The sequence below is a fragment of the Schistocerca nitens genome, chromosome 4 (genome assembly GCF_023898315.1).
Source record: "Schistocerca nitens isolate TAMUIC-IGC-003100 chromosome 4, iqSchNite1.1, whole genome shotgun sequence".
Lineage (NCBI taxonomy): Eukaryota > Metazoa > Arthropoda > Insecta > Orthoptera > Acrididae > Schistocerca > Schistocerca nitens.
In genome coordinates this window covers 596376789-596399950 of record NC_064617.1, presented here as the reverse complement: position 1 = coordinate 596399950, position 23162 = coordinate 596376789, and the positions used below count along the sequence as shown (strand labels likewise).

Sequence of the window (23162 nt, the reverse complement as noted above, 5' to 3'; positions counted from 1 at the left end):
GTCTGAGCATGATGTAATCAAACTGAGATCTTCCCATATCACCCGGCGTTTCCGGAGTATACCTCCTCCTCTTGTGATTCTTGAACAGAGTACTCGCTATTACTAGCTGAAACTTGTTACAGGACTCAATTAGTCTTTCTCCTCTCTCATTTCTTGTCCCAAGCCATATTCTTCTGTAACCTTTTCTTCTACTCCTTCCCCTACAACTGCATTCCAGTCCCCCATGACTATTAGATTTTCATATTACTTTACATACTGTATTAACCTTTCAATAGGAGCTGTAGAGGGTGAACTCTGTAGAGGAAGACAGAGATTGGAGTACATCCAGCAAAGAATTGAGGAGGCTGGTTGCAAGTGCACTTGAGGTTAAAGGGTTCGCAAAGCAGATACAACAGGAAATATAGATAACATGCTTTTTGAATTTCTTATGTCATTTGCGGGAAGTGGCAACCAAACAACTGTCCAAGTTGTATATAATCTATGAGACTGAAGGCATATCACCGGACTCTCGGAAGAACGTTATCCACGCAATCCCGAAGACAACAATGGCAGATAAACATAAACGCGACACTTTTTCTGGGTCCACAAAACCTACTGATAGTTCTTAAAGTTTACCTTCGTTATCAAACGCTACATCAAAACTGCCTCTCTGATTCCTTTAATTTTCCTAAAGCCCAACAGTCACCTAACACATCCTCAGTTTTCGTTTCCTTTCTTCTGATTCTGTACTCGTCAACAACTTTCAGGGCTCCCTGTAGTCAGACTCTAGGAGTTGTACCATGAAAACATAAAGACGCTGTAAGAGGTATGCGCTGCCTGCGATATGTAAGGTACAAGAGAATCTCAGGCCAAAGAGCAGTGTTGTATGCAGTAGGAACTGTGTAGCAGTAGGTTGTTGCTAGCGGGCAGTCTGGTGTATCGTGTTGGCTGGACCGGTCATGGTGCAGCGATGGCGGAGGAGCGTTATAGTATAAGGTAAAAGCAGCCCCGCGCATATCTAGTAATTTTATGTGAACTCCCATGTAAATCTTTTAAAAATGTCCTAATAATAATCTTTGTGATATAAAGTAATTTTTAACAAGCATTCATTTCAATTTAAAGAATTTACTAATTTCTTCAATCCATGATCATTCCTATTGTTGCAAAAGAAAAATCAGTTGCTTCCTTTCATAAATGACAAATCTATAGGCCAGCATTGCACAGAGATGTGCCGGAAAAAGCTATTGTAAGAGCAGGTAGTTGGCGACTTTATTGAGGTAAGAATTTTTGCTTCTTATTCAGAATGATCTTACAGGGCCATGACGCAGCACTGCTGTCGTCCAAAATTTACCAGGTTACTGAATTTTTTTTTATTACGAGGTTTAGGAATTTTTCTGTTTCGAGCTTACATTAAATGAGAAAAGAATTTTGTGGGTACATTAAATGGGAAACAAATTTTGTGTGGAGGTTAAATGCGAATGAATTTCTGTAGGGAGGTTTTAAATGGGAACAAATTTTGTTCTGAGGTTACACAAAAATTAGAATCATTAACTAAATAATATTTATTTATTTTAATTTTTTTGTGGGGAGGCTACACTTGGCGACAACCGGCCAGGATCGTATTCCTTTGTGAATCTCTGAGAAGTAGTCATATATCTACTCTTATTTACTTAAATGTAGTTTGCATCTGGCGCAACGCATTTACTAACTTGTCACTTTTTCTTTCACAGATCATCGGCAATTTATTGCTCTTTGTTGTAATTGTTTGTTCCATTTCGCTTTGTCTTTGTTTCATTTGTGCTTAATTTTGATTTGTGAAAAATGCCGCGAAAAACTCTTAACAGTACATCGCGATGTGCAATGAGTGAAATAGCCGACTCAAATAATTTGACCGATAATAATTGCGACACACAGTGTAATAGTGATAATCGTCTAGTTACAGATAATCAGTGCCTGCCGATCACTAGTATTGAGTTAAATCCTAATGATGGGCAAACAAATTCAATTATGTCCACAGTAAATTTAACAATTGATGACGCGGCACGTTCCGATACAATGAACGTTGCTCAGTTTGACACACCCAGTTTGCAAAATTTTCATAGTGAACAGATAAATTTTTCTCATGAAGATGAACAATGTAGTCAAAATACGTCAGATTTATTTGATTCCGAGGTAGTGACCAACAGTGCACATCCAACTGGCGAACCTTTTCAAGAATCAGAAAATGACCAAATGGTTACACAAAACGTGACAATTGCAGGTGCGCCATTTAACAGCACAGAGAATAGAGTAGGTAATATTGGCATGGATCAAGTTATGGCATTATTGCTACAAATTAATGAAAATAATGAAAATCTCAAACAACAAATTAATGAAAATAATGAAAGTCTCAAACAACTACTTAATGAAAAACTAGACAATAATTCCAAACAGTCGAATGATAAGCAAGATAACAACTTCAAACAACTTAATGAAAATCTTAAACAATTGAATGAAAAATACGACAACCTTAATGAATCGAACAAATAACTTAGTGAACAGATTACAGCCGTTGCCGTGCAATGTCATGATACTAAAGAACAATTACGTAAGGAAATTAAGGCTTGTGCTAGGAACAATAGTGAAGAAATTATATCTGTGGCACAAGAATTAAATAATACACATGCAGCCACAACTAAATTACTTAGAGAGGAAATTAGTGCAGTCGCTAAACAATGTTCTGAAAACGCAACACAGTTACGCGACGAGTTTAAATTAATGTCAGCAGAACTTTCACGCACACTGGATGCGAAAGTAGACGCGAAATTTGACCAACAGAACAGCCAAATTGACGAACGTTTTAATCACCACCTACAAAACAGTGTAACGCGTTACCGTAAATTTATACAGGAACAGAATAAAGTAAAGCAATAAGTCATGGAAACAATTACTGCACAGAGACAGGAAGATAAGCGTAAATTGTTTACGAAAGCAAAAACATACGTAGACAACAATATTGCTACAGTATCAGACGAAATTAATGATATCAAACAGTTGAACACCGAATTGCATGGTGAAATCTCTGATCTTAAAACAAAAACAGACACACACACAGTAGACTTTCAGACAGTGACCGACAGACTTGAACAATTAGAACTAATACAGGATTCCGATGCCATCAAAGCAGACGTTAAGAAATTAAACAAAACCACACGTAAAATACAAGAACAAATTAATGCTTGCGATACTAAAAACGATGATCAGGTAAAAATACTCACTGAAAAATATGATGAATTGGCCAGTCGTATTGATGTTATCGACAGTAATAATGACACCAAATCAGACGATACGTCACCAGTTTCGTTTAATCAAACACCGGAATTCCAAAATTTACAGCAGACGATCAGTGAGATAGATTCGTCCAATAATACATTACGTAGAAAATTGTCAACTTTACAGCAAGAAGTGACACAGATGAAAAATGTTTCAGCCTCTAACACGGCACAGCATACGCCACATTCCGAACATTTATCACACTCACACAGCATGTATAATTTAGGTAATTTACAGAGAGTACGTGAGTTCGATTCCGAACAGTCACAGACAAACAAACTAGGATACAATCATGAACCTGTTCAGACATTCAGAGACGAAAATTTTGATTACAAGCACTTTCTATCCGTGAGAAAATTTAAAGTATTTAAAAATGACGGAACACAGATTCACCCCTTGGATTGGATACAACAATTTAGCTTTGCTTTTCAACCGGCTTGGCCCGTAACACACAAACTTCAATTTATTTGCAGTTTTTTGGAAGGCGAACCGGCAACTCGTATGAGACCGATCGCGAGACAATGCTATTCGGTAGAAGAATTTCAGAATGCTTTTCTGTCAGCGTATTGGTCGAAGACGACACAGCGCGGAATCAAGGATCAATTAATTAGTTTACCGAATTATGAGAACTCAAATTTTTCCACTGTCACGTAATTTTTTGAACACATAGTCCAACAAAACCAGTACTTAAGTGAGCCATACAGTGAATCTGCACTTATTTAATTATGTATTTCTAAATTACCACGGTCATTAAGAGTATCACTTTTAACGGGTCAGCAGAAAGAAAATATTTCGGCATTCAGAGATCTGTTACAGCTTTTGGAAGTTCAGCAATCAGATTATTCCTTCATAAACAAAATTTTTCACATCACAACCAAGGACAACCAACATACAGTAATTACGATCAGACACGCTATTACAATAGCAAAGGTAATAGACGCTCCAGGAACGACAACCACCAGAATTTTAATAACAGACAAAATTTTAATTATCAGTATCGTCAAAATTATCAGCAACAGGAACCACATTTTGGTAACAATAGAGGTTTCTCCCCACAACAACAACAAAACCAGCCGGTTAGCATACCTAACCAACAATGTAATGTGCAAGCTTTAATGTTTCGCCGCCGACACGTATAGCGTCGGTTCCACCAAATAATAACGCACAGCAGTAAGGAAATCACTACGTACAGAAGACACATCATTTCAACTCGTATCGCAACGCGCCGTATAACTACGTACAGAAAACACACCATTTCAACTCATATCGCAATGCACCGTATAGAAATGACTATCATGACAGACGTAAAAGTAATGAGCACAATTTTCAGCGTACGTTTAATAACAGTCGGTCTTACCAGCAGCAAAATCATCCACAACAACAGATTGTTATGAATGAACCAGACAGTCGGTATCATCCCGAACCTAATACGTCAGGAAGAAATAACAGAACAGTACAAATAGTTGAGATGCCACAGCATCCTCCCGCAAATGACAGCACGTCAGAAAGAATTTGACTAGATACAGTACAGGTTGCATCTTCCTGCAACGCAAGCAGTACTTTTGACACGCAGGCTCTTGTTCACGAAAATGTTATTACTTTTGACGACATCCGAGACACTCTTTTGCAGGAAAAACCAGTTATTCAAAAAACCATTTCACACCCTGTCATTGAAGTAAAGATTGGATCATCCAAATTTTCAGCAGTAATCGATTCTCGATCACCTATGTCAGTTATAAATGAGGAAACTTTCAACGAATGTAACAAAGAGAATACCTATCCTACGCTACCATTAGGTAAAACTAAAGTAAAAGGAGCAGTATCTGGTAAAGGAGTAGATGTAAAATTACAGACACATTTATCATTTTGTATTGCAGGTCATACATTTCACTCAAATTTTTGGATTGTCCCCTTATTGACAACAGACGTTATTTTAGGTATGAATTTTCTGGTACAACACGACGCAATTATTGACTTTCAAAATTCCTATTTACTGTTAAAGGATGAAAATGTACAACTGGCTTTAGAATTTCAGCACTCTTTATCTGCAGAAGAACAAACAATCGTACAGAGGTCGTTTCCGCATCACGTAACATAGACTGTCATTTGACATTGTTCACAGATACGTACGTACACAACTATAATTCTCCAGACGAAGGCGATTATGACGTTATACAGATGATTACTGATAAAATTAAACAGACGACGAACGTTCAGAGCTACGCAAAATACTTTTACAGCAAGCTCCAGTTTTTGACAATGTCCCTGGTACTATGTCCGGATTTATGTATGAATTTCAAATTAAACAGCACGACACTTTTAAAGCCAAACATTATCCCATTCCATATATTCACAGAGAACAAGTTAGGAAAGAATTGCAAGCTATGCTTGACCAAGGAATTATTGAACCAGCAGTTAGTCCGTACATAAACCCGCTCCATATTGTTAAGAAAAAGGGTGGTTCACTTCGCCTCGTACTTGATTCGCGTCACATCGACGACATTATTATTAATGAAACAGATCGCCCTCAAACACTAGAAGAACTTCTACAGAAATTTCATGGTACTGCTATTTATTCCACATTAGATTTGAAATCGGGATTTTGGCAAATTCACCTCCATCCGAACTGTAGAAAGTACACAGCTTTTCTCTGTTTTGGTGACTGTTATCAATTTTGTAAATTACCGTTCGGTTTAACTATTTCTTCAGCAGCATTTATTCGCGGTTTGCATAGTATACTTCCGACAGAACTTAAAGACAGAATCACAAAGTATGTAGACGACATTCTTATTGCAGAAGCTAACTGGTCTGAACACAATTTGATTCTTGAACAACTGTTACGAACTTTTCGTGCACAAGGACTCACAGTTAATCTCAGTAAATCGCACTTTGGCAAAACTTCTATAAAATTCCTAGGACATGTAATTTCAGCAGAAGACATTGCGTCCGACCCGGAAAAACTTCAAGCTTTACGTGACATTACTGTTCCTACGACGAAGAAACAACTACGCAGCTTTTTGGGTTTAATTAACTTTTTTCGTAAATTTATTCATTACTCTGCTTTAGACACCCGTAGATTATGTCAATTGACGGGTAAAAACACTATCTGGTCCTGGGATAGCCAAGCACATTCTGAATTTGTCAATATGAAACAAGCTTTGTTGAATGCACCACTTTTATCACATCGAGATCTTACTAGAAATTTTTCCATTGCCACCGACAGTTCTAACACCGCTTTAGGAGTACACATTTTTCAGGAAATTGAAGAAGATAGCACTACAGTAATTAAAAACATCGCCTTTGTGAGTCGCATTCTGTCACCTGCTGAACGCAATTATTCTGTTACAGAACTTGAAACATTATGTGTTGTATGGGCATTTACGAGATTTAGGCATTTTCTTTATGGAAGACACACTACCGTTTACACAGTTCATAGAGCTATACAGTTTTTACTTTCCGCTAAATTTACACACGACAGATTAAGCAGATGGAAACTTTATTTACAGGAATTTAATTTTACAATTGTTCACATTCCCGGTACACAAAATATTGTAGCAGACGCACTATCCCGTTCTCTCAGCAACAATCAGCAAGACATCGCAACCAACTTCTGCAAAGCAAATTTCAGCGTCATGTATATTCAACAAGTTGCATTTGAAAATTTCATTTCGTCGTCATTACGAGACATAGCACTAGAGCAGAGTAAAGACAACGTATGGAAAGAAATTAAACACCTTTGGCAAGATAGGAATAATGTTACCATCAGAAACCATTACACTGTAAGCAATAATATTCTGTTTCACCGCTCTCACCCTGACAGCAACTATTGGTTACTATGTATTCCTGACGAGCTTGCTAACAAATTAATTTGGTATACTCATTTAAGTTACGCACATTATGGAGCCAGAAAATGTTTTCTTATACTGAGACAGAACTGTTACTTTGCCAACATGGAGAAACGTATTCGATGAGTTTTAGCGTCATGTAAAATCTGCCAGAAAGCTAAGTCAGACACGACTTCACATATTCCTCCGTTACATCCCATTGTATCTGTTAAAATTGAGACACATGGCCGCTGTAAACATTTTTGGTCCGATTCCCAGAACTAATAGAGATTTTTGCTACATCTTTGTCGCAGTTGAACTCACTTCGAAATTTGCTACCTTCACTCCGTTACGCAAAGCTACTGCTAAAACTATTTCGAAAGCATTTGTAAAACATTTTCTATTTCATGTAGGACATGTATTGAAAGTAATTTCCGACAATGGATCACAGTTTTGATCTGCTATATGGACACGTATGTTACGAGCTAGAAACATTTCTCCGATGTATATATCCAGGTACCATGCTTCTTCGAACCCTTGTGAACGACTAATGAAAGAAATTGGTAAACTGTGTAGAATATACTGCCATAAAAAACATATTGATTGGGATACATACATACTGTCATTCCAGGATGTAATTAACTCGATACCAAATGAATCTACTATGCTGTCTCCGACTGTTATAATGAAAAATGTTGAACCACCTAACAAAATTAAAGAATTAGTATCCTTTCCTACATCTCGTCGACTACGACACCATGAAATAATTGACATTGCGCTGAACAACATGAAACGTGCCGCAGAGCGCCGGAGAAGACAGCAAAAACAGGTTTGTACACGCCGTGACTTTCACGTTGGACAGAAGATATTAGTACATACACACTATTTATCCAACAGAGGAAAGAGTAGATGTAGTAAATTTGAGCTTCTATACGTAGGTCCATATCAAATTCGCAGCATTCCTCACCCCAATGTAGTACACGTCGAAACTTTGAGAACCAGAAAAACCAAAGGGAATCACCATGTCTCCAATATTAAACCCTTTATTGAATGAACATACTTAATGATTTATCACACTGTAATGCCATTTCCTGATTTTTATATGACCACTTAAGCAATTATATTTATGTGACTGCTTACTGATGATTATCATATTTTTTCTTGGCAAGTGCCCGGCAAGGTAAGGTTAGCAGCTCGCTTTCCTTCTCGTTACACATCAGACCATGCACATTTTTCCAGATAAACTTACATATTTTATGACCAATTATGCAATTCTATCTAGTGACATATTAATTTTATCAAATTCTTTCTCCATTAAAGTCTTCAACTCTCGCCTCTATCAAGTACACAACATACAAGCTGAACACAAAGAAAGTCATTTCTTGTCGTTATATATCAGACCGTGCACATTTTCCATTTTTCATGTATGTATGATTGTTTTCCTGTTTGTTTGTATGCACTATGAAATGTTTAAGATGTAACAAACACCAGTTGACTTTGACATTTTGCCTTATGATATCTCAACATCGCGACTATTTTACATTTTTTTGCTACTACATTATCATACTCTGTGTACATTTTTGCACCTGAACACTGTCTATGTTTTTTACATAATACGTTTTCTGTCATGCTATGCTGTATGCTTAATTATATCACTAGAAACAAGTTTTTATTTAATGGGTATATGATTTAAATGCAAGATACTAATGCCTATTCATCATTTTCAGAAAGCAATAACGTGTAAAAGAAATAAATTAAACAAACCACAGTGGATTACTATGAAATGGGAATTTGACCTTCGGAATGAACGAAAGAAAATGGAATACCTAGTGGTGAAGAGTAAATGGATCAGAATTAACAAGCATTAATAAGACTATACTATATACATCGTATGATAGCACTTTTAACTAATTTTTTCTTTCAGAATACGAGGCGATTGATGCAGGCTGTCAGACAGAACTACACATCTTAGTTTTAGTGATGAAATATGCTAGAAATAAGAAACTCTATACTATGAATAGTTGTAGGAAGTAAATGGTAATATGAATAATGAATAATGAAGTGTCTTTTTTGCAGATGATAATGAATGGTGATGAATAGTTTTATGAAGAATATGCTAATATGAATAAAGAAGTTTTTCTTTGCAGGTGATGATAGTAATGAAGTTATGGTGATATGAATAATGAAGTTCTTCTTTGCAGGTGATGATAGCGATAAATTTTATATGGCCACTTAACGCACCACTTTTAAGTTTTTCTTTGCAGATGAGAATAATGATGAAGTTTATATATTTACTGTTAGTTAAGAAATGCTATGTAGTTATTTAAGTATTTGTTGCAGTTCGTTTCGACAGTATGTCTTATGTTGCATGGTATAATGACTGAATGTTTTGGAAAGGACAGCTAGAGTACATACATATTGAGTACACGTTTCATTACCTGTTGATTCGAAGTTCACTACTTTTCAGCATAATATGCGATTCTTCTTTCAGCTGAATAATCCATTTTGTATTTTTTACAGGAGAAGCTATTCATGAAATTAATGTGCTATAAGCAGTTAGTTTAAACCTGTTGTAGTACTTGCATTTTTTTACCATTTGTGTGTGTCATTCATGAATGTGATCATATATACTGTACTTGTTTCATAACCTTGCTACAGCTGACTCATGACGAATGACGTTACTAATCCTTATTTGCAGCAATAAGTCAAAAGCAAATATTTTCATGCCCCAGTAATTAATTATCGATCCCAACGCAATGCATTACTAGCACAAACAAACATAGACCTTGAATAATAGTTACAGTGTGTTTCATTTTAAATATGTCTTACGTCACTGGAATGATGAGTTCTGAGTAATACTGAATGATGTTTCCTAACCACAGACCTTGAGTAATAGTTATAGTGTGTTGCATTTTTAAATATGTCCTATGTCACTTTAATGATGAGTTCTGAGTAACACTGAATGATGTTTTGTAATAATGCATAAATACTATGCCAATAATTTCTGTAAATAATATTTTTGTTATACTCTATAAATGCTATGCCAATAATTAACTCTTGTTTTGAATGATGACTTCTGAACAATGCATAAAAATGTTTAGTAACTGGCCAATGAGTGACAATGTTCACTGTAATCAGATGACTTATGAATAATATTCTGTAATACTTCATACATAGTACAGAAATGTTTAGTAACTAGGCTATGAGTGCCACCAATTACTGAAATCGGTTGATAGACTAGTGTAATTCTCAATGATGACTAGCATAAGACTTAATGTCCTTCACCTTCTGACCTAATTACCAGAAATTACTGCAATATCCGTTTGTCCTGTCCATCCTTATGATCATGGAGCACCATATTTGGTTTTTGCACTGATTCTACGTTGGTGAAAGGGTGTGGTGTTGCCACATCATGCTGTCCACCACCTTGAACGATGGAGATGTTATTATGGTCCCACTGTTTGGTGTACCTAATGTACTACCAAAATGATAGCACTGAATATTAATACGACATTTCAGTGTCTTGGCTACACTGATAAATACTTCAGGAAGAGAACTTCAGATTGTCTCACTTGGTGTTGTGCTTCTGTAGAAAGATATGGACTTTCAGTGCAGCTACGTGCAACCTACTGTGCTACAACCATGATGCAATCCTTCCCATTCCTTTCCTAGTTCTTGTAAAATGGTAAAGACTTATACAGTGTGTTTAAATTCTTGTAAAATGATAAAGACATATACAGTGCATGTGGACTTCATCTCATTTGTTAGGAAGATCAGTTGTCCTAAAAATGCTAAAGACTTCTACAGTGCGTGTGCACTTTTTTTCACTCCATGATATGTTATGTAAAAATGCTAAATACTTCTACATTGCGTGTGCACTTTATTTCACTCCATGATATGTTATGTAAAAATGCTAAAGACTTCTACAGTGTGTGTGTGTTTTATTTCACTCCTTGATATGTTTATTAGTTGTAAAAAAAGGTAGAGATATATACAGTGCGTGTGCACTTTATGTCATTTGTTAATATGTTTTGTACTCATTGCGTATGCATTTTGTCATTTCTTGATATGGTCTGTACTCAGTGCATGTGCACTTTATTTCATTTCATGTTCTGCACTTTTTATATATATATATATATATATATATATATATATATATATATATATATATATATATATACTCTGTGACTGTCAACCTAGTAAATTAAGTAGATTTTAGAAAAATTAGTTGCTCATGGCAAGTCCAATTGACTCACCATCGCTGCCAAATTTTTGCCCTCCCAGTGGAGGGTTATGTAAGAGGTATGCACTGCCTGCGATATGTAAGGTATAAGAGAATCTCAGGCCAAACAGCAGTGTTGTATGCAGTAGGAACTGTGTAGAAGTAGGTTGTTGCTAGCGGGCAGTCTGATGTATCGTGTTGGCTGGGCCGGTCATGGTGCAGCGATGGCGTAGGAGCGTTATAGTATAAGGTAAAATGGCTCTGAGCACTATGGGACTTAACAGCTATGGTTGGTTCAAATGGCTCTGAGCACTATGGGACTCAACTGCTGTGGTCATAAGTCCCCTAGAACTTAGAACTACTTAAACCTAACTAACCTAAGGACAGCACACAACACCCAGCCATCACGAGGCAGAGAAAATCCCTGACCCCGCCGGGAATCGAACCCGGGAACCCGGGCGTGGGAAGCGAGAACGCTACCGCACGACCACGAGATGCGGGCAACAGCTATGGTCATCAGTCCCCAAGAACTTAGAACTACTTAAACCTAACTAACCTAAGGACATCACACAACACCCAGTCATCACGAGGCAGAGAAAATCCCTGACCCCGCCGGGAATCGAACCCGGGACCCCGTGCTCGGGAAGCGAGAACGCTACCGCGAGAGGTATAAGGTAAAAGCAGCCTCGCGCATATCTAGTAATGTTATGTGAACTCCCATGTAAATCTTTTAAAAATGTCCTAATAATAATCTTTGTGATATAAAGTAATTTTTAACAAGCTTTCATTTCAATTTAAAGAATTTACTAATTTCTTCAATCCATGATCATTCCTATTGTTGCAAATGAAAAATCAGTTGCTTCCTTTCATAAATGACAAATCTATAGACCAGCATTGCACAGAGATGTGCCGGAAAAAGCTATTGTAAGAATAGGTAGTTGGCGACTTTATTGAGGTAAGAATTTTTGCTTTTTATTCAGAATAATCTTACAGGGCCATGACGCAGCACTGCTGTCGTCCAAAATTTACCAAGTTACTGAATTTTTTTTTATTACGAGGTTTAGGAATTTTTCTGTTTCGAGCTTACATTAAATGAGAAAAGATTTTGTGGGTACATTAAATGGGAAACAAATTTTGTGTGGAGGTTAAATGTGAATGAATTTCTGTAGGGAGGTTATAAATGGGAACAAATTTTGTTCTGAGGTTACACAAAAATTAGAATCATTAACCAAATAATGTTTATTTATTTTAATTTTTTTTGTGGGGAGGTTACAACGCTTTCTCTTTTGCCTCTGATGATATTCGTGGAAACTCGTAATGTCTATTTTAAAAACCATCTAAAGGAATCTGCACAGTGCTTACTCCCAGAAACAAACTATTTTCACTGTTTGGACCTCAACGAAACAGAATTTTAACATCGAGTTGCATATTTTCTCCTCTAGTATTGTAGATCTTTCATTTCCAGCCTTAAATGGTTCAAATGGCTCTGAGCACTATGGGACTTAACATCGATGGTCATCAGTCCCCTAGAACATAGAACTACTTAAACCTAACTAACCTAAGGACATCACACACAACACCCAGCCATCACGAGGCAGAGAAAATCCCTGACCCCGCCGGGAATCGAACCCGGGAACCCGGGCGTGGGAAGCGAGAACGCTACCGCACGACCACGAGATGCGGGCTTAAATATCTCACTACTTAAAGTAAACTTTACACATCCCATCGCAGGTCATCAGAATCATTACTGCTATAGTATGAAGTAAAGAAGCCTTATGTGCTGAATGTAAGTATCCTTAGCCGGCCGAAGTGGCCGTGCGGTTAAAGGCGCTGCAGTCTGGAACCGCAAGACCGCTACGGTCGCAGGTTCGAATCCTGCCTCGGGCATGGATGTTTGTGATGTCCTTAGGTTAGTTAGGTTTAACTAGTTCTAAGTTCTAGGGGACTAATAACCTCAGCAGTTGAGTCCCATAGTGCTCAGAGCCATTTGAACCATTTTTTTTAAGTATCCTTCTTCTATTGTGACTCCAGTTAGCCACGGTACGGCTGTATGGGGCTCCATGTCTCCCGGATGTTTAGGCAGAAATGAATCTTCCCCCTCGCCTTCTATTGCTGCTCGGAATGGTATTAGAGGACAGATGAACCACTCCTGGAATAGAAATAGACCATAATCATGACTTCATCATAACAACTAGTCACACATGTCATGTATCATTTGAACTGTAATAGTAACTGGAACAATCAGATGCTGACTTGTTTTATTTTGTAAACGGTTCATAAAGGAACGAGAGTCACCTATTGCCTTTCTTACGACCTCACTGCTTTACCAGAAGTGTCGGAGTTACAAAGTACCTTAAATAAAATAAATTAACAGAGGAATGAGAGTATTAATTCCAAGTTAAATTTTTTGTTGTATCGCACAAAAATGTATCGTTTACGTCGCATTAGTTTTGTATACCGTCATCATAAGTCTTTCTTGATGTGAAATATGCTTTAATAAAGAGTTAATGAAAACATTATGTTGCATGACGCTTTTCACCAATGCGATCTTGAAGCTTGTTCTTCTCACTTCGTGTCTAATATAACTCCACCTGTTCCAAAATGAGATCACCGTGTGTTCATATAAAAAAACGTACGTTATTAGAACTACATCCCAATTAATTAGAGCAGTGAGGTGTATCACTAAAACCTTACCAAAAACAGACTAGTATCGCGAGATACGGAACTTATTTGATGTATCGCATCTGAATGAAACTTTAATTAATTAATTAATATCAGAAGGCTCATAGCTGGATGCAAGTCTTTCCGTTTGACACCACTTTTGTGGCATGCGTGTGAGTTTCGCTGTTCATTTCTTTAATCTAAAATTGAGAATGAGCATGCGTGGTCTAGGGGTCGCCGGCACGGTAGCTCAGCGCGTTCCATCTGAGGATTAACTGCCCTCGAAAAAAAAAAGCGTCTTTGACGAGCACTCAAAACGCTGTAAGTCCCGCCACCACTTAGATTTTTGCAAAAGCCATAAGCAATGGCAGCTGAAGACTTCTGGCATAAGAAATAACTCTCATTCAGCCAACGGCCTTGTCAAAGAGGGCGGACAGAGGTTCAGGGCACTCTCCCTTCCTTTAGGTGGGAAATTGTCCCTAAAGGCAGAAAATTCAGTAGTGATCAAAGGGGTGAGGATGCAGAAGGCAACTTGAATCACTGCATTAGAGAAACATAATGTGTACACACAGGACATGTGGCCCGTAATTGATAATCTCTCCATAAGCCAAAGATTCCGGAATAGTCCCCCATTCAGACCTCCACGAGGGGACTGCCAAGGGTAAGGTGAGGTGACCATGTGAAAAAGATAGAATAATCAACGAAAGGATAACGTTCTACGAATCGGAGCATAGAACGTCAGGAGCTTGAACGTGGTAGGGAGGCTAGAAAACCTGAAAAGCGAAATGTAAGGATCAGTCTACATATAGTGGGGGTCAGTGAAGTGAAATGGAAAGAAGATAAGGATTTCTGGTCAGATGAGTGTAGGATAATATAATGGAGTTTCTTTATTATCAAAATGGCGTAATGAATGATTGCCTATACTAGTAGAGGTTGAAACGCCAGTGGAGATGAAACGGCAGGCAGAACTCGAGACCTGGTTGGAAAAAGCCCGCACAGGTGTGTTGGTCCTGCCTGACACAGGAAGTAGCGAGAGAGACAGTCTGGACACATGGGCGTGGAATCACAATACAGTGGCGGCTGGCCAGTGTTGTAGATAGGCCGGAAGGATAACCGGGAATTCTATAAATCTTGAACGCAACTGAGAGGAACGAGTAAGTGTCACCTCTGAAACCACACGGGCTGGGTTATTTCCAAGGATTTTTACTCAGAAGCGTACCATTGTATGAGTATAGGTATTTCCTCGCAAACTTTCGGCACTGGACGATAAAAGACTAAAATATGGTAGGTAGGCTTTCTGAAGAATCTGTAGAGAGGGAGAATATTCCAGGGTTTCGTGCAGATGATTCGCCTTCTGCAGTTACGAGGGAGGGGATCCGAGTCTTGCTGGGAAGCCAGCGTTGGAGAGGAAGAGGTCTTTTGAGCGCCCGTGTGTGACAGTCGCTATCAGCTTTGTTGGTACAGACGGACTTGGTATCTTTGCGCTCAGGAGTGTTAGATAGGTTAGGCACTGTACTGTTGCGAAATTATACTATTCTGGACTTCGCCTCCGGGTTGGAAGTCGTCGTTGAGCACGCAGCGTTCAGTGATTGAGAGCACTTCTTCTGACTATACGTACGTTGAGACCTTATTTGAACTCCGTCCTTGTGACTGGGAGTTCGCGTTTCTCGTTTGTAGAACACAGAGAAGAGAAAGTGTTAGAGTATACTAGTCAGAGGACCGTCTTCTGCCGTCCTAGTGTTTGAAAGAGTTTTATTCTGTGGCGGGAGTTCTTCCATCGTCGCATACGTGTACGAGAACCATTACTCCGACGCACCAGACGCATTACATACGCGTGCTTCAGCTTATCAGGGCTGTAAGGCTAAACAGCTGTGATCACGCTAGTTTATTTCCACTGAGGTTCCACACCACTGCAGATCATCTTTCCAAGTAGTGTCTTCTAGTGTTTGGTACGTAGATGATGTCAGTCATTTCGCGTTATTTATGTTAGATCGCGTGGCCATAAAAAGGGGCAGAGTTGGGAAATTGATCAGCAATTTTTAGTCAGGGAATATAGACAATTGTATTATAAAGGGTTTTCTTAATCTACAATAAATGTATAATGAGAAACAACGTTTATCATTTAGTAGTATTAGTTGCCTTAATCATTCATTTATGTTTAGGTTGTTATTTATATGTTAAAGAGCATTAAGAGACCCTAAGATCTGCTTCGGGGGGTAGTCGGACAGGACCAAGTCATCACTTTAGTGTTCAGTGTTTTCCGTTGCGCACGTGCATTGTACACCCGCCTGGAGTAGCACCTTGGAAGTGGTTTGAGGAGCATTACAGTGAACTCACGTTGATGCGTCGACGACCAAATTCGCATGATGCAAATCCTATGGAACCGATTTACGCGAATAACATGACCTTTGATGGTTCAAATGGCTCTGAGCACTATGGGACTCAACTGCTGTGGTCATAAGTCCCCTAGAACTTAGAACTACTTAAACCTAACTAACCTAAGGACAGCACACAACACCCAGCCATCACGAGGCAGAGAAAATCCCTGACCCCGCCGGGAATTGAACCCGGGAACCCGGGCGTGGGAAGCGAGAACGCTACCGCACGACCACGAGATGCGGGCATGACCTTTGACTTAGACTTCCACGTACCTCTACAAGCCTACGAACAAACTGTCAGGTCCTTGATACACAAAGCCAGTGATGTATTTCGTTCCAAACACGGACAAACAAGTTATTAAGCAGTTGTTTGGCTCAATCGAGTTGTTCTGTAGGGTGTTCCACTTATCTGACAACTGCCTGTGCGGCGCAATATATGGCAGGCAGCGAGCGCTCCGTTGCCCGGCGATCAGAAGCCGTGTCGCCCGTCTACTGCTGTGCTATAACATGACTACCTTTAAGATATAACCAAATAAATTTTGTACTGACCCATGTCGCACAAGGAGATGCTGGAACTGCCTGCCATTATTTTTCACGCATTTCTGACATCTACTCAAGAAATTATTCATCACATGACGTAATTCTCTCTGAGATACTGAATTAATTGATTCACAGATATTGTCCTTCAGTTCCTCTATTGTGTGTGGGTTCTTCAGTACAATCCACAAATAAAAATCGCACGGAGTTAAATCCGGACTTCTAGCCGGCCAGACATAATTAGTAATCATTCTTTCATCGAACATATCGTGAATTGCGTGCACGAAACATTGGGCGTTAAGAGCCCTTGACGAATCCTGTTGAAAAAATAAATAAAAAGCTTCGTTCTCCTTCCCTCTATCAAAAAAAAAGTTGCAATAACTTTTGCACATATCTTTCAGTTGTAACTGAACCTGGGCCTATTATTCTGTCACCACCAACTGCGCACCACACCCCTATTTTCTGAAGATGAAGGGGTTCATCCTGAAGAACAATAGGTCTATCAGCGCTGCAATGTCGACGGTTTTGGGAACTAACATACCCATGTAAATGGAACCAAGCCTCGTCTGAAAACAGAATGAGATAAGGATCCATTTCACCGTCACGCAGTTGTTGTAAAACCCATTCACAAAACTTAACCTTGTGCGCAGGACCACCAGATCGAAGTTCTTGTGCTAGTGATACTTTATAGGGCCTTAGCCCAAGCAGCTTAGTACCTCTTTGTACAGATGTGCACGATATTTGTGTTTGCTGCGAAAGATGTCTAAGAGACGTTTTAGGGGAATTTTCCAGGCGTTACGCAATATTATCGAGACGAGCTTCAGTGATCACTGTACATCATCGTTTACGCTTCTTGTCTCGAACACTTCCCGTTTCACGAAATTTATTTACTGATTTGTGAACTACATCACGACTCAGAACTCGGACACCTGGAAACGTCTGTTCAAACAATCTCCGAACAGTGCATGCAGATTCTGTACACAAATACGAATTGTAAATAAACACTTGTTGTGGAATTGAATAATTCACTCTTGCTGTTGTTGCTTTCGCAAATTTCCCTGTTACACTCGTGATGCCTGTTTCACTGCTCGAATGAGGCGCGTATCTCTATATGGCCTTCAGGCTAAAACCCTCAAAAAGAAAAGGGGCCATAGTGCGGTCCCGCAGGACCCATTCGACCGGCAGGCGCGGCTTCCTTGGTCGGCCTGCAATACTCCGGGCAGGTGGCCGTCACACTGTACTTTAAATTGCAATGGAGTGAACCAAGTCTTCTTTGGGATCAGCGAATAAAACAGCAATAGAAATACTAACTAAGAAGCTTATCTCGGTGGCGGTTAGCGTGTAGTCGTCGACGGTCCTGAGGCAGTCTACTAGCGCGGCGTTCGGCTCCGTGGGACAGCCGACCATGGCCGCCACCTTGCGCGCCTTGTCCAGCGCTCCAGGCTCCGGTACCGCCCAGGGCGCTGTTGACACGCCGCTCTGGGAAATGGCTCTGTGGAAGAGGCCTGCAAACGAGGGAGAACAGTTTGCATCTGGAAAGATGCCTGCACAAGACAGCTTGCAAGCACAGTTCGTCCACTCAGTAGACACGAACTGCAGTGAAAAATAATATAGATTAAAAGGCCGTTCATAATTAGTAACGAAAGAATTGCTAGTAATTAATGACACAAATTGATAAAAGTACCCGATGACTATAATTAAAGCGTAGTTTCTCACAGAGGTTCAGCGTGGGCTGTAATTATCGCATGACAGCGAAACTTGGTGGATATTCTATTGCAACAATGCGGAAGCGATTTTCGCTGGAAGAAAATAATAAGTTCCCAAATTGGCCAACAGGAGCAAATCTGGCGCTGTGAATGCAAGAAAGACGTATAGAATTGTTTCCAAAAGTAATGGACTAGAAACGGGACAAGGACAGTAAAGATCAAATAGGTGAGAAAGGTATGATTTCGATTTTATTGTTAACTACCACTTACACAATTTGTTTAACACGGGCATCGGAGTCGTCGACGAGATTCTATACAGCGCCAGGTGGCCAAAATTGGAACTAATTTTTTCCAGCCTAAATCGGTTCCACATTAACGCATTAGCTTGTCTATAAAGTTCCACGCCACACGATTGTTGCAGCCCACACTGGACCTCCATGAGTAGTTCCACTTTTATTATAACCACCTAGTATCTAAGATACTGTGCTGGATACGGCGCACATTTCAAAAGGAGATCTAAACATAAATGATTCACATGGTTTGTGTTTCACATGCATTAATACGTAGCATGTAAAATAATAATAACAAACTAAAAAATTAATCTAGAGGTGTGAACTACATAAATAATCTAGATACATGGCAAACGTACAAAAGTAAATGGGCAGTACACGTCTTGGGAATAACAAGCTGAATTTTTATCTAAAGCCCGTGTTAGCGTAACGATAAAAGGAAAAGGGCATGATAATAGAGTTCAGCATTGATGCAATATTTAATTCATCAGTGCTGTTTCTTATTAATTTTTTTTCTTCCATCTTTTGAGTGGTTCTCTCTCCTGTACCAACCTCTACATTTCAGAATTGTACTTGCACCCAACATCGTCAATTATTTCTTGGTTATAGTCGCCTCTCTGTCTTGCCCAACAGTTTTTAACGTCTGTAGTCTCTCTAGTATGATGTAAATTATTCTTTGATGTTTTAACACATATCCTACCATCACATCGTGGTTTCCCTTCAATATTCTGCGGAGAAACTCTTCATTTCTTATCATTCCATCTTATTTTCAACATCCTTCTACATCACTACATCTCAGAAGCTTCAATTCTCTTCCGTCTTTCCCGCAGTCTACGATTCACTTCCCTACGGCCGGCCGGGGTGGCCGAGCGGTTCTAGGCGCTACAGTCTGGAACCGCGCGACCGCTACGGTCGCAGGTTCGAATCTTTCCACGGGCATGGGTGTGTGTGATGTCCTTAGGTTAGTTAGGTTTAAGTCGTTCTAAGTTCTATGGGACTGATGACCTCAGAAGTTAAGTCCCATAGTGCTCAGAGCCATTTGAACCATTTTTGAACTTCCCTACGAGTATGTTCTCCAAACTTAAATGTGTTGTTTTGCTTCCAAGGCAGCAGAAGTCCTTCATTTCGTTTACACTGTGATCCTCCATTCCTTTGTTGTTAAGTTTACCGCTAATCCCATTACTACCACTCCTCTCTTCCACTCTTACTGTTCCCGTACGGTTCCCTACATTTTATGGTCGCCTTCCCCACAACTTATATCTATTTGTTGAAAATTTCAAACATCTTGATCCGTTTTAAGCTGTCCAGCGTTGTTTCTAGGTCGACGAATCCTGCGAAAGTGTCTCAATTTTCATCAAGTCGGTTTCATTATCAAGTGCAACAACAGAACTGTTTCTCGCAGGTGCCTTTACCTTTCCTCAGGCAAAACTGGTTGTCAGGTAACAGACCCCCAATCATCATGAGGCTGAGTGTACCCCGAAAAATGGCAACAGCGCATGGCGGCCTGGATAGTCAACCATCCAAGTGCCAGCCACACCCGACAGCGCCTAACTTCGGTGATCTTACAGGAACCGGTGTATCCACTGCGGCAAGGCCGTTGCCTTGGTGTTATCTATACCTTCCGTATTATTGATTGCAACTCTTACAAAACTCTGTTGAATCCCCTATGTTTTCCATATCGACTCCCATTTCATCTTCTATCATGTCACTTTGTAGGCACTTCCAGTGTACCCTTTGCATCTATCCACTCTCTCCACTCTCTTGGCGATTAACAGCAAAATTCCTCTTTCATTACTTTCACTGAAGATGATGTGGACTTTTCTTTTCCATTTTCTGAATCAGTCCTTTCCACGACCCTTCCTTTACCAAAGTTACGTGTTACCAATTCAGTTTAAGTGACTCAGGTCGGTGTTTTAAGTAATTAACTTTCCTGTACCATAATTTTCATTGTAGGTGGTCGCCTGTCAGTTGGTAGCTGTGCATGATTTTATCATTTTTTTGCTCTAGTCGAATGCGCTACGTGTCCTGCACCCGTGATCTCGACGCAGTCGAATGCAGTAACATACCGTATCTTACTTGTACCGCACTCGACTGTCACGCCGTCGGATAGACAGGGTTTGCCGGCATTCCTTTCACGCGATACGCCTGACTACCCAGTCGTCATACGAATGGGCAACTCGGGACCTCCTTCTAACTCATTTACTTTTTACTCAAATGTGTATAAGGTCGAGCATCTTTATTCTCTTGTTTTATGATTGTATTTTCAATTCCAGCTGCATCTCTGCCATGTTTCTTCACATCAACGTCCAAGTTTTGAAATTACTTCTTTCATTTCTGCTAGCTTCCACATTATTGAACTGTATGAAATATTATCAACTGAGGTAATATTATTGCTTTTATTACATCCAGGATAGACTCCAAGGAAAAAACACGCTGAAGTGACAAAAGTCATGGGGTACCTCCTAATAATATCGTGTAGGACCTCCTAGGCGTACAGCCGCATGTCCCCCTTCCCCCCCCCCCCCTCCCCGATGACCTTGCTACTGGTGGGTAGGCTTGCGTGCCTGAGCAAAACAGATAGCCGTAACGTAGGTGCAACCACATGAGGGGGGGGGGGGGGGGGGGGGGGCGGGTATCTTCAGAGGCCAGACAAAGGAGTGGTTCTTGAAGAGGGACAGCAGCCGTTTCAGCAGTTGCAGGGGCAACAGTCTGGATTATTGACTGAACTGACAAGCAACATCATCCAAAACAGCACTGCTGTGCTGGCATTGTGACCGACTGAAAGCAAGGGGAAACTACAGCCGTAATTTTTCCAGACAACATGCAGCTTTACTTTGTGGTTAAATAATGACACCGTCCTGCCCGCATCTCGTGGTCGTGCGGTAGCGTTCTCGCTTCCCACACCCGGGTTCCCGGGTTCGATTCCCGGCGGGGTCAGGGATTTTCTCTGCCTCGTGATGGCTGGGTGTTGTGTGCTGTCCTTAGGTTAGTTAGGTTTAAGTAGTTCTAAGTTCTAGGGGACTGATGACCATAGATGTTAAGTCCCATAGTGCTCAGAGCCATTTGAACCATTTGACACCGTCCTCTGGGGTAAGGTATTCCGGAGATGAAATAGTTCCCCATTCGGATCTCCGGGCGGGGACTACTCAGGAGGACGTTGTTATAAGGAAAAACAAAACTGACGATCTACGGATCGGAGCATGTAATGTCAGATCCTTTAATCGGGCAGGAAAGTTAGAATTTTAAAAAGGGAAGCGGCTAGGCTAAAGTTAGATATAGTGGGACCTAGTGCAGTTCAGTAGCAGGAGGAACAAGACTTCTGGTCAGGTGAATGCAGGGTTGTAAATACAAAAGCAAATATGGGTAATGCAGTAGTAGGTTTAATAATGAATGAAAAATACGAAAGCGGATAAGCTACCACAAACAGTATAGTGAACGCATTATTGCAGCCAAGATAGACCCGGAAACCACGCCTATCAAAGTAGTACAGGTTTATACGCCAACTAGCTCCGCAGATGATGAAGACATTGAAAAAATTTATGATATGATAAAAGAAATTATTTAGAGAGTTAAGGGAGACGAAAATTTAATAGTCATGGAGGACTGGAGTTCGACAGTAGAAAGGGATATGAAGCAAAAGTAGAAAGTGAATATGGACTGGGTGTAAGTAATGAAAGAGGAAGTAGCCTGGTAGAATTTTGCACAGAGCATAATTGAACCATAGCTAACACTTGGTTTGAGAATACAGTTGTATACGTGGAAGAAACCTGGAGACACCAGAAGGTTTCACATTGATTGTATAACTATTAGACAGAGATTTAGAAACCTGGCATTAAATTGTACGACGTTTCCGGGGGCAGATGTAGACTCTGACCACAATTTATTCGTTATGAACTGTAGATTAAAACTGAAGAAAGATAGGAACTTAAGGAGATAGTACCTGGATAAACTGGAAGAACCAGAGGTTGTAGAGAGCTTCAGAGGGAGCATTAGGGAATGATTAACAAGAACAGTGGAAAGGAATACAATAGAAGAAGAATGGGTAGCTTTGAGAGATGAAAGAGTGAAGACAGCAGAGGATCAAGTAAGCAAAAGGACAAGGACTAGAAGAAATGCTCGGGTAACACAAGAGATATCGAATTTAATTGATGAACGGATAAAATATAAAAACAGTAAATGAAGCTGGCGAAAAGGAATACAAACGTCTCAAAAATGAGATCGACGGGAAGAGCAAAATGGCTAAGCAGGAATGA

General features: G+C 39.8%; 1 protein-coding gene across 5 annotated transcripts in view; it reads right to left on the bottom strand.

The window, feature by feature from the left end:
• LOC126253375 (juvenile hormone esterase-like) overlaps positions 1-23162 on the bottom strand; it is a 295839-nt gene that overhangs the window by 60950 nt on the left and 211727 nt on the right. The window contains exons 5-7 of one of the 5 annotated variants that reach the window (XM_049954659.1): positions 18225-18418; positions 13351-13486; positions 13115-13135 (exon numbers count right to left, since the gene is read on the bottom strand). The exons of the other annotated variants lie outside the window; for them this stretch is intronic. Coding sequence (XP_049810616.1) covers positions 13115-13135; positions 13351-13486; positions 18225-18418 — 351 coding nt within the window. The remainder of the gene's footprint in view (positions 1-13114; positions 13136-13350; positions 13487-18224; positions 18419-23162) is intronic. 5 annotated transcript variants of the gene reach the window in all.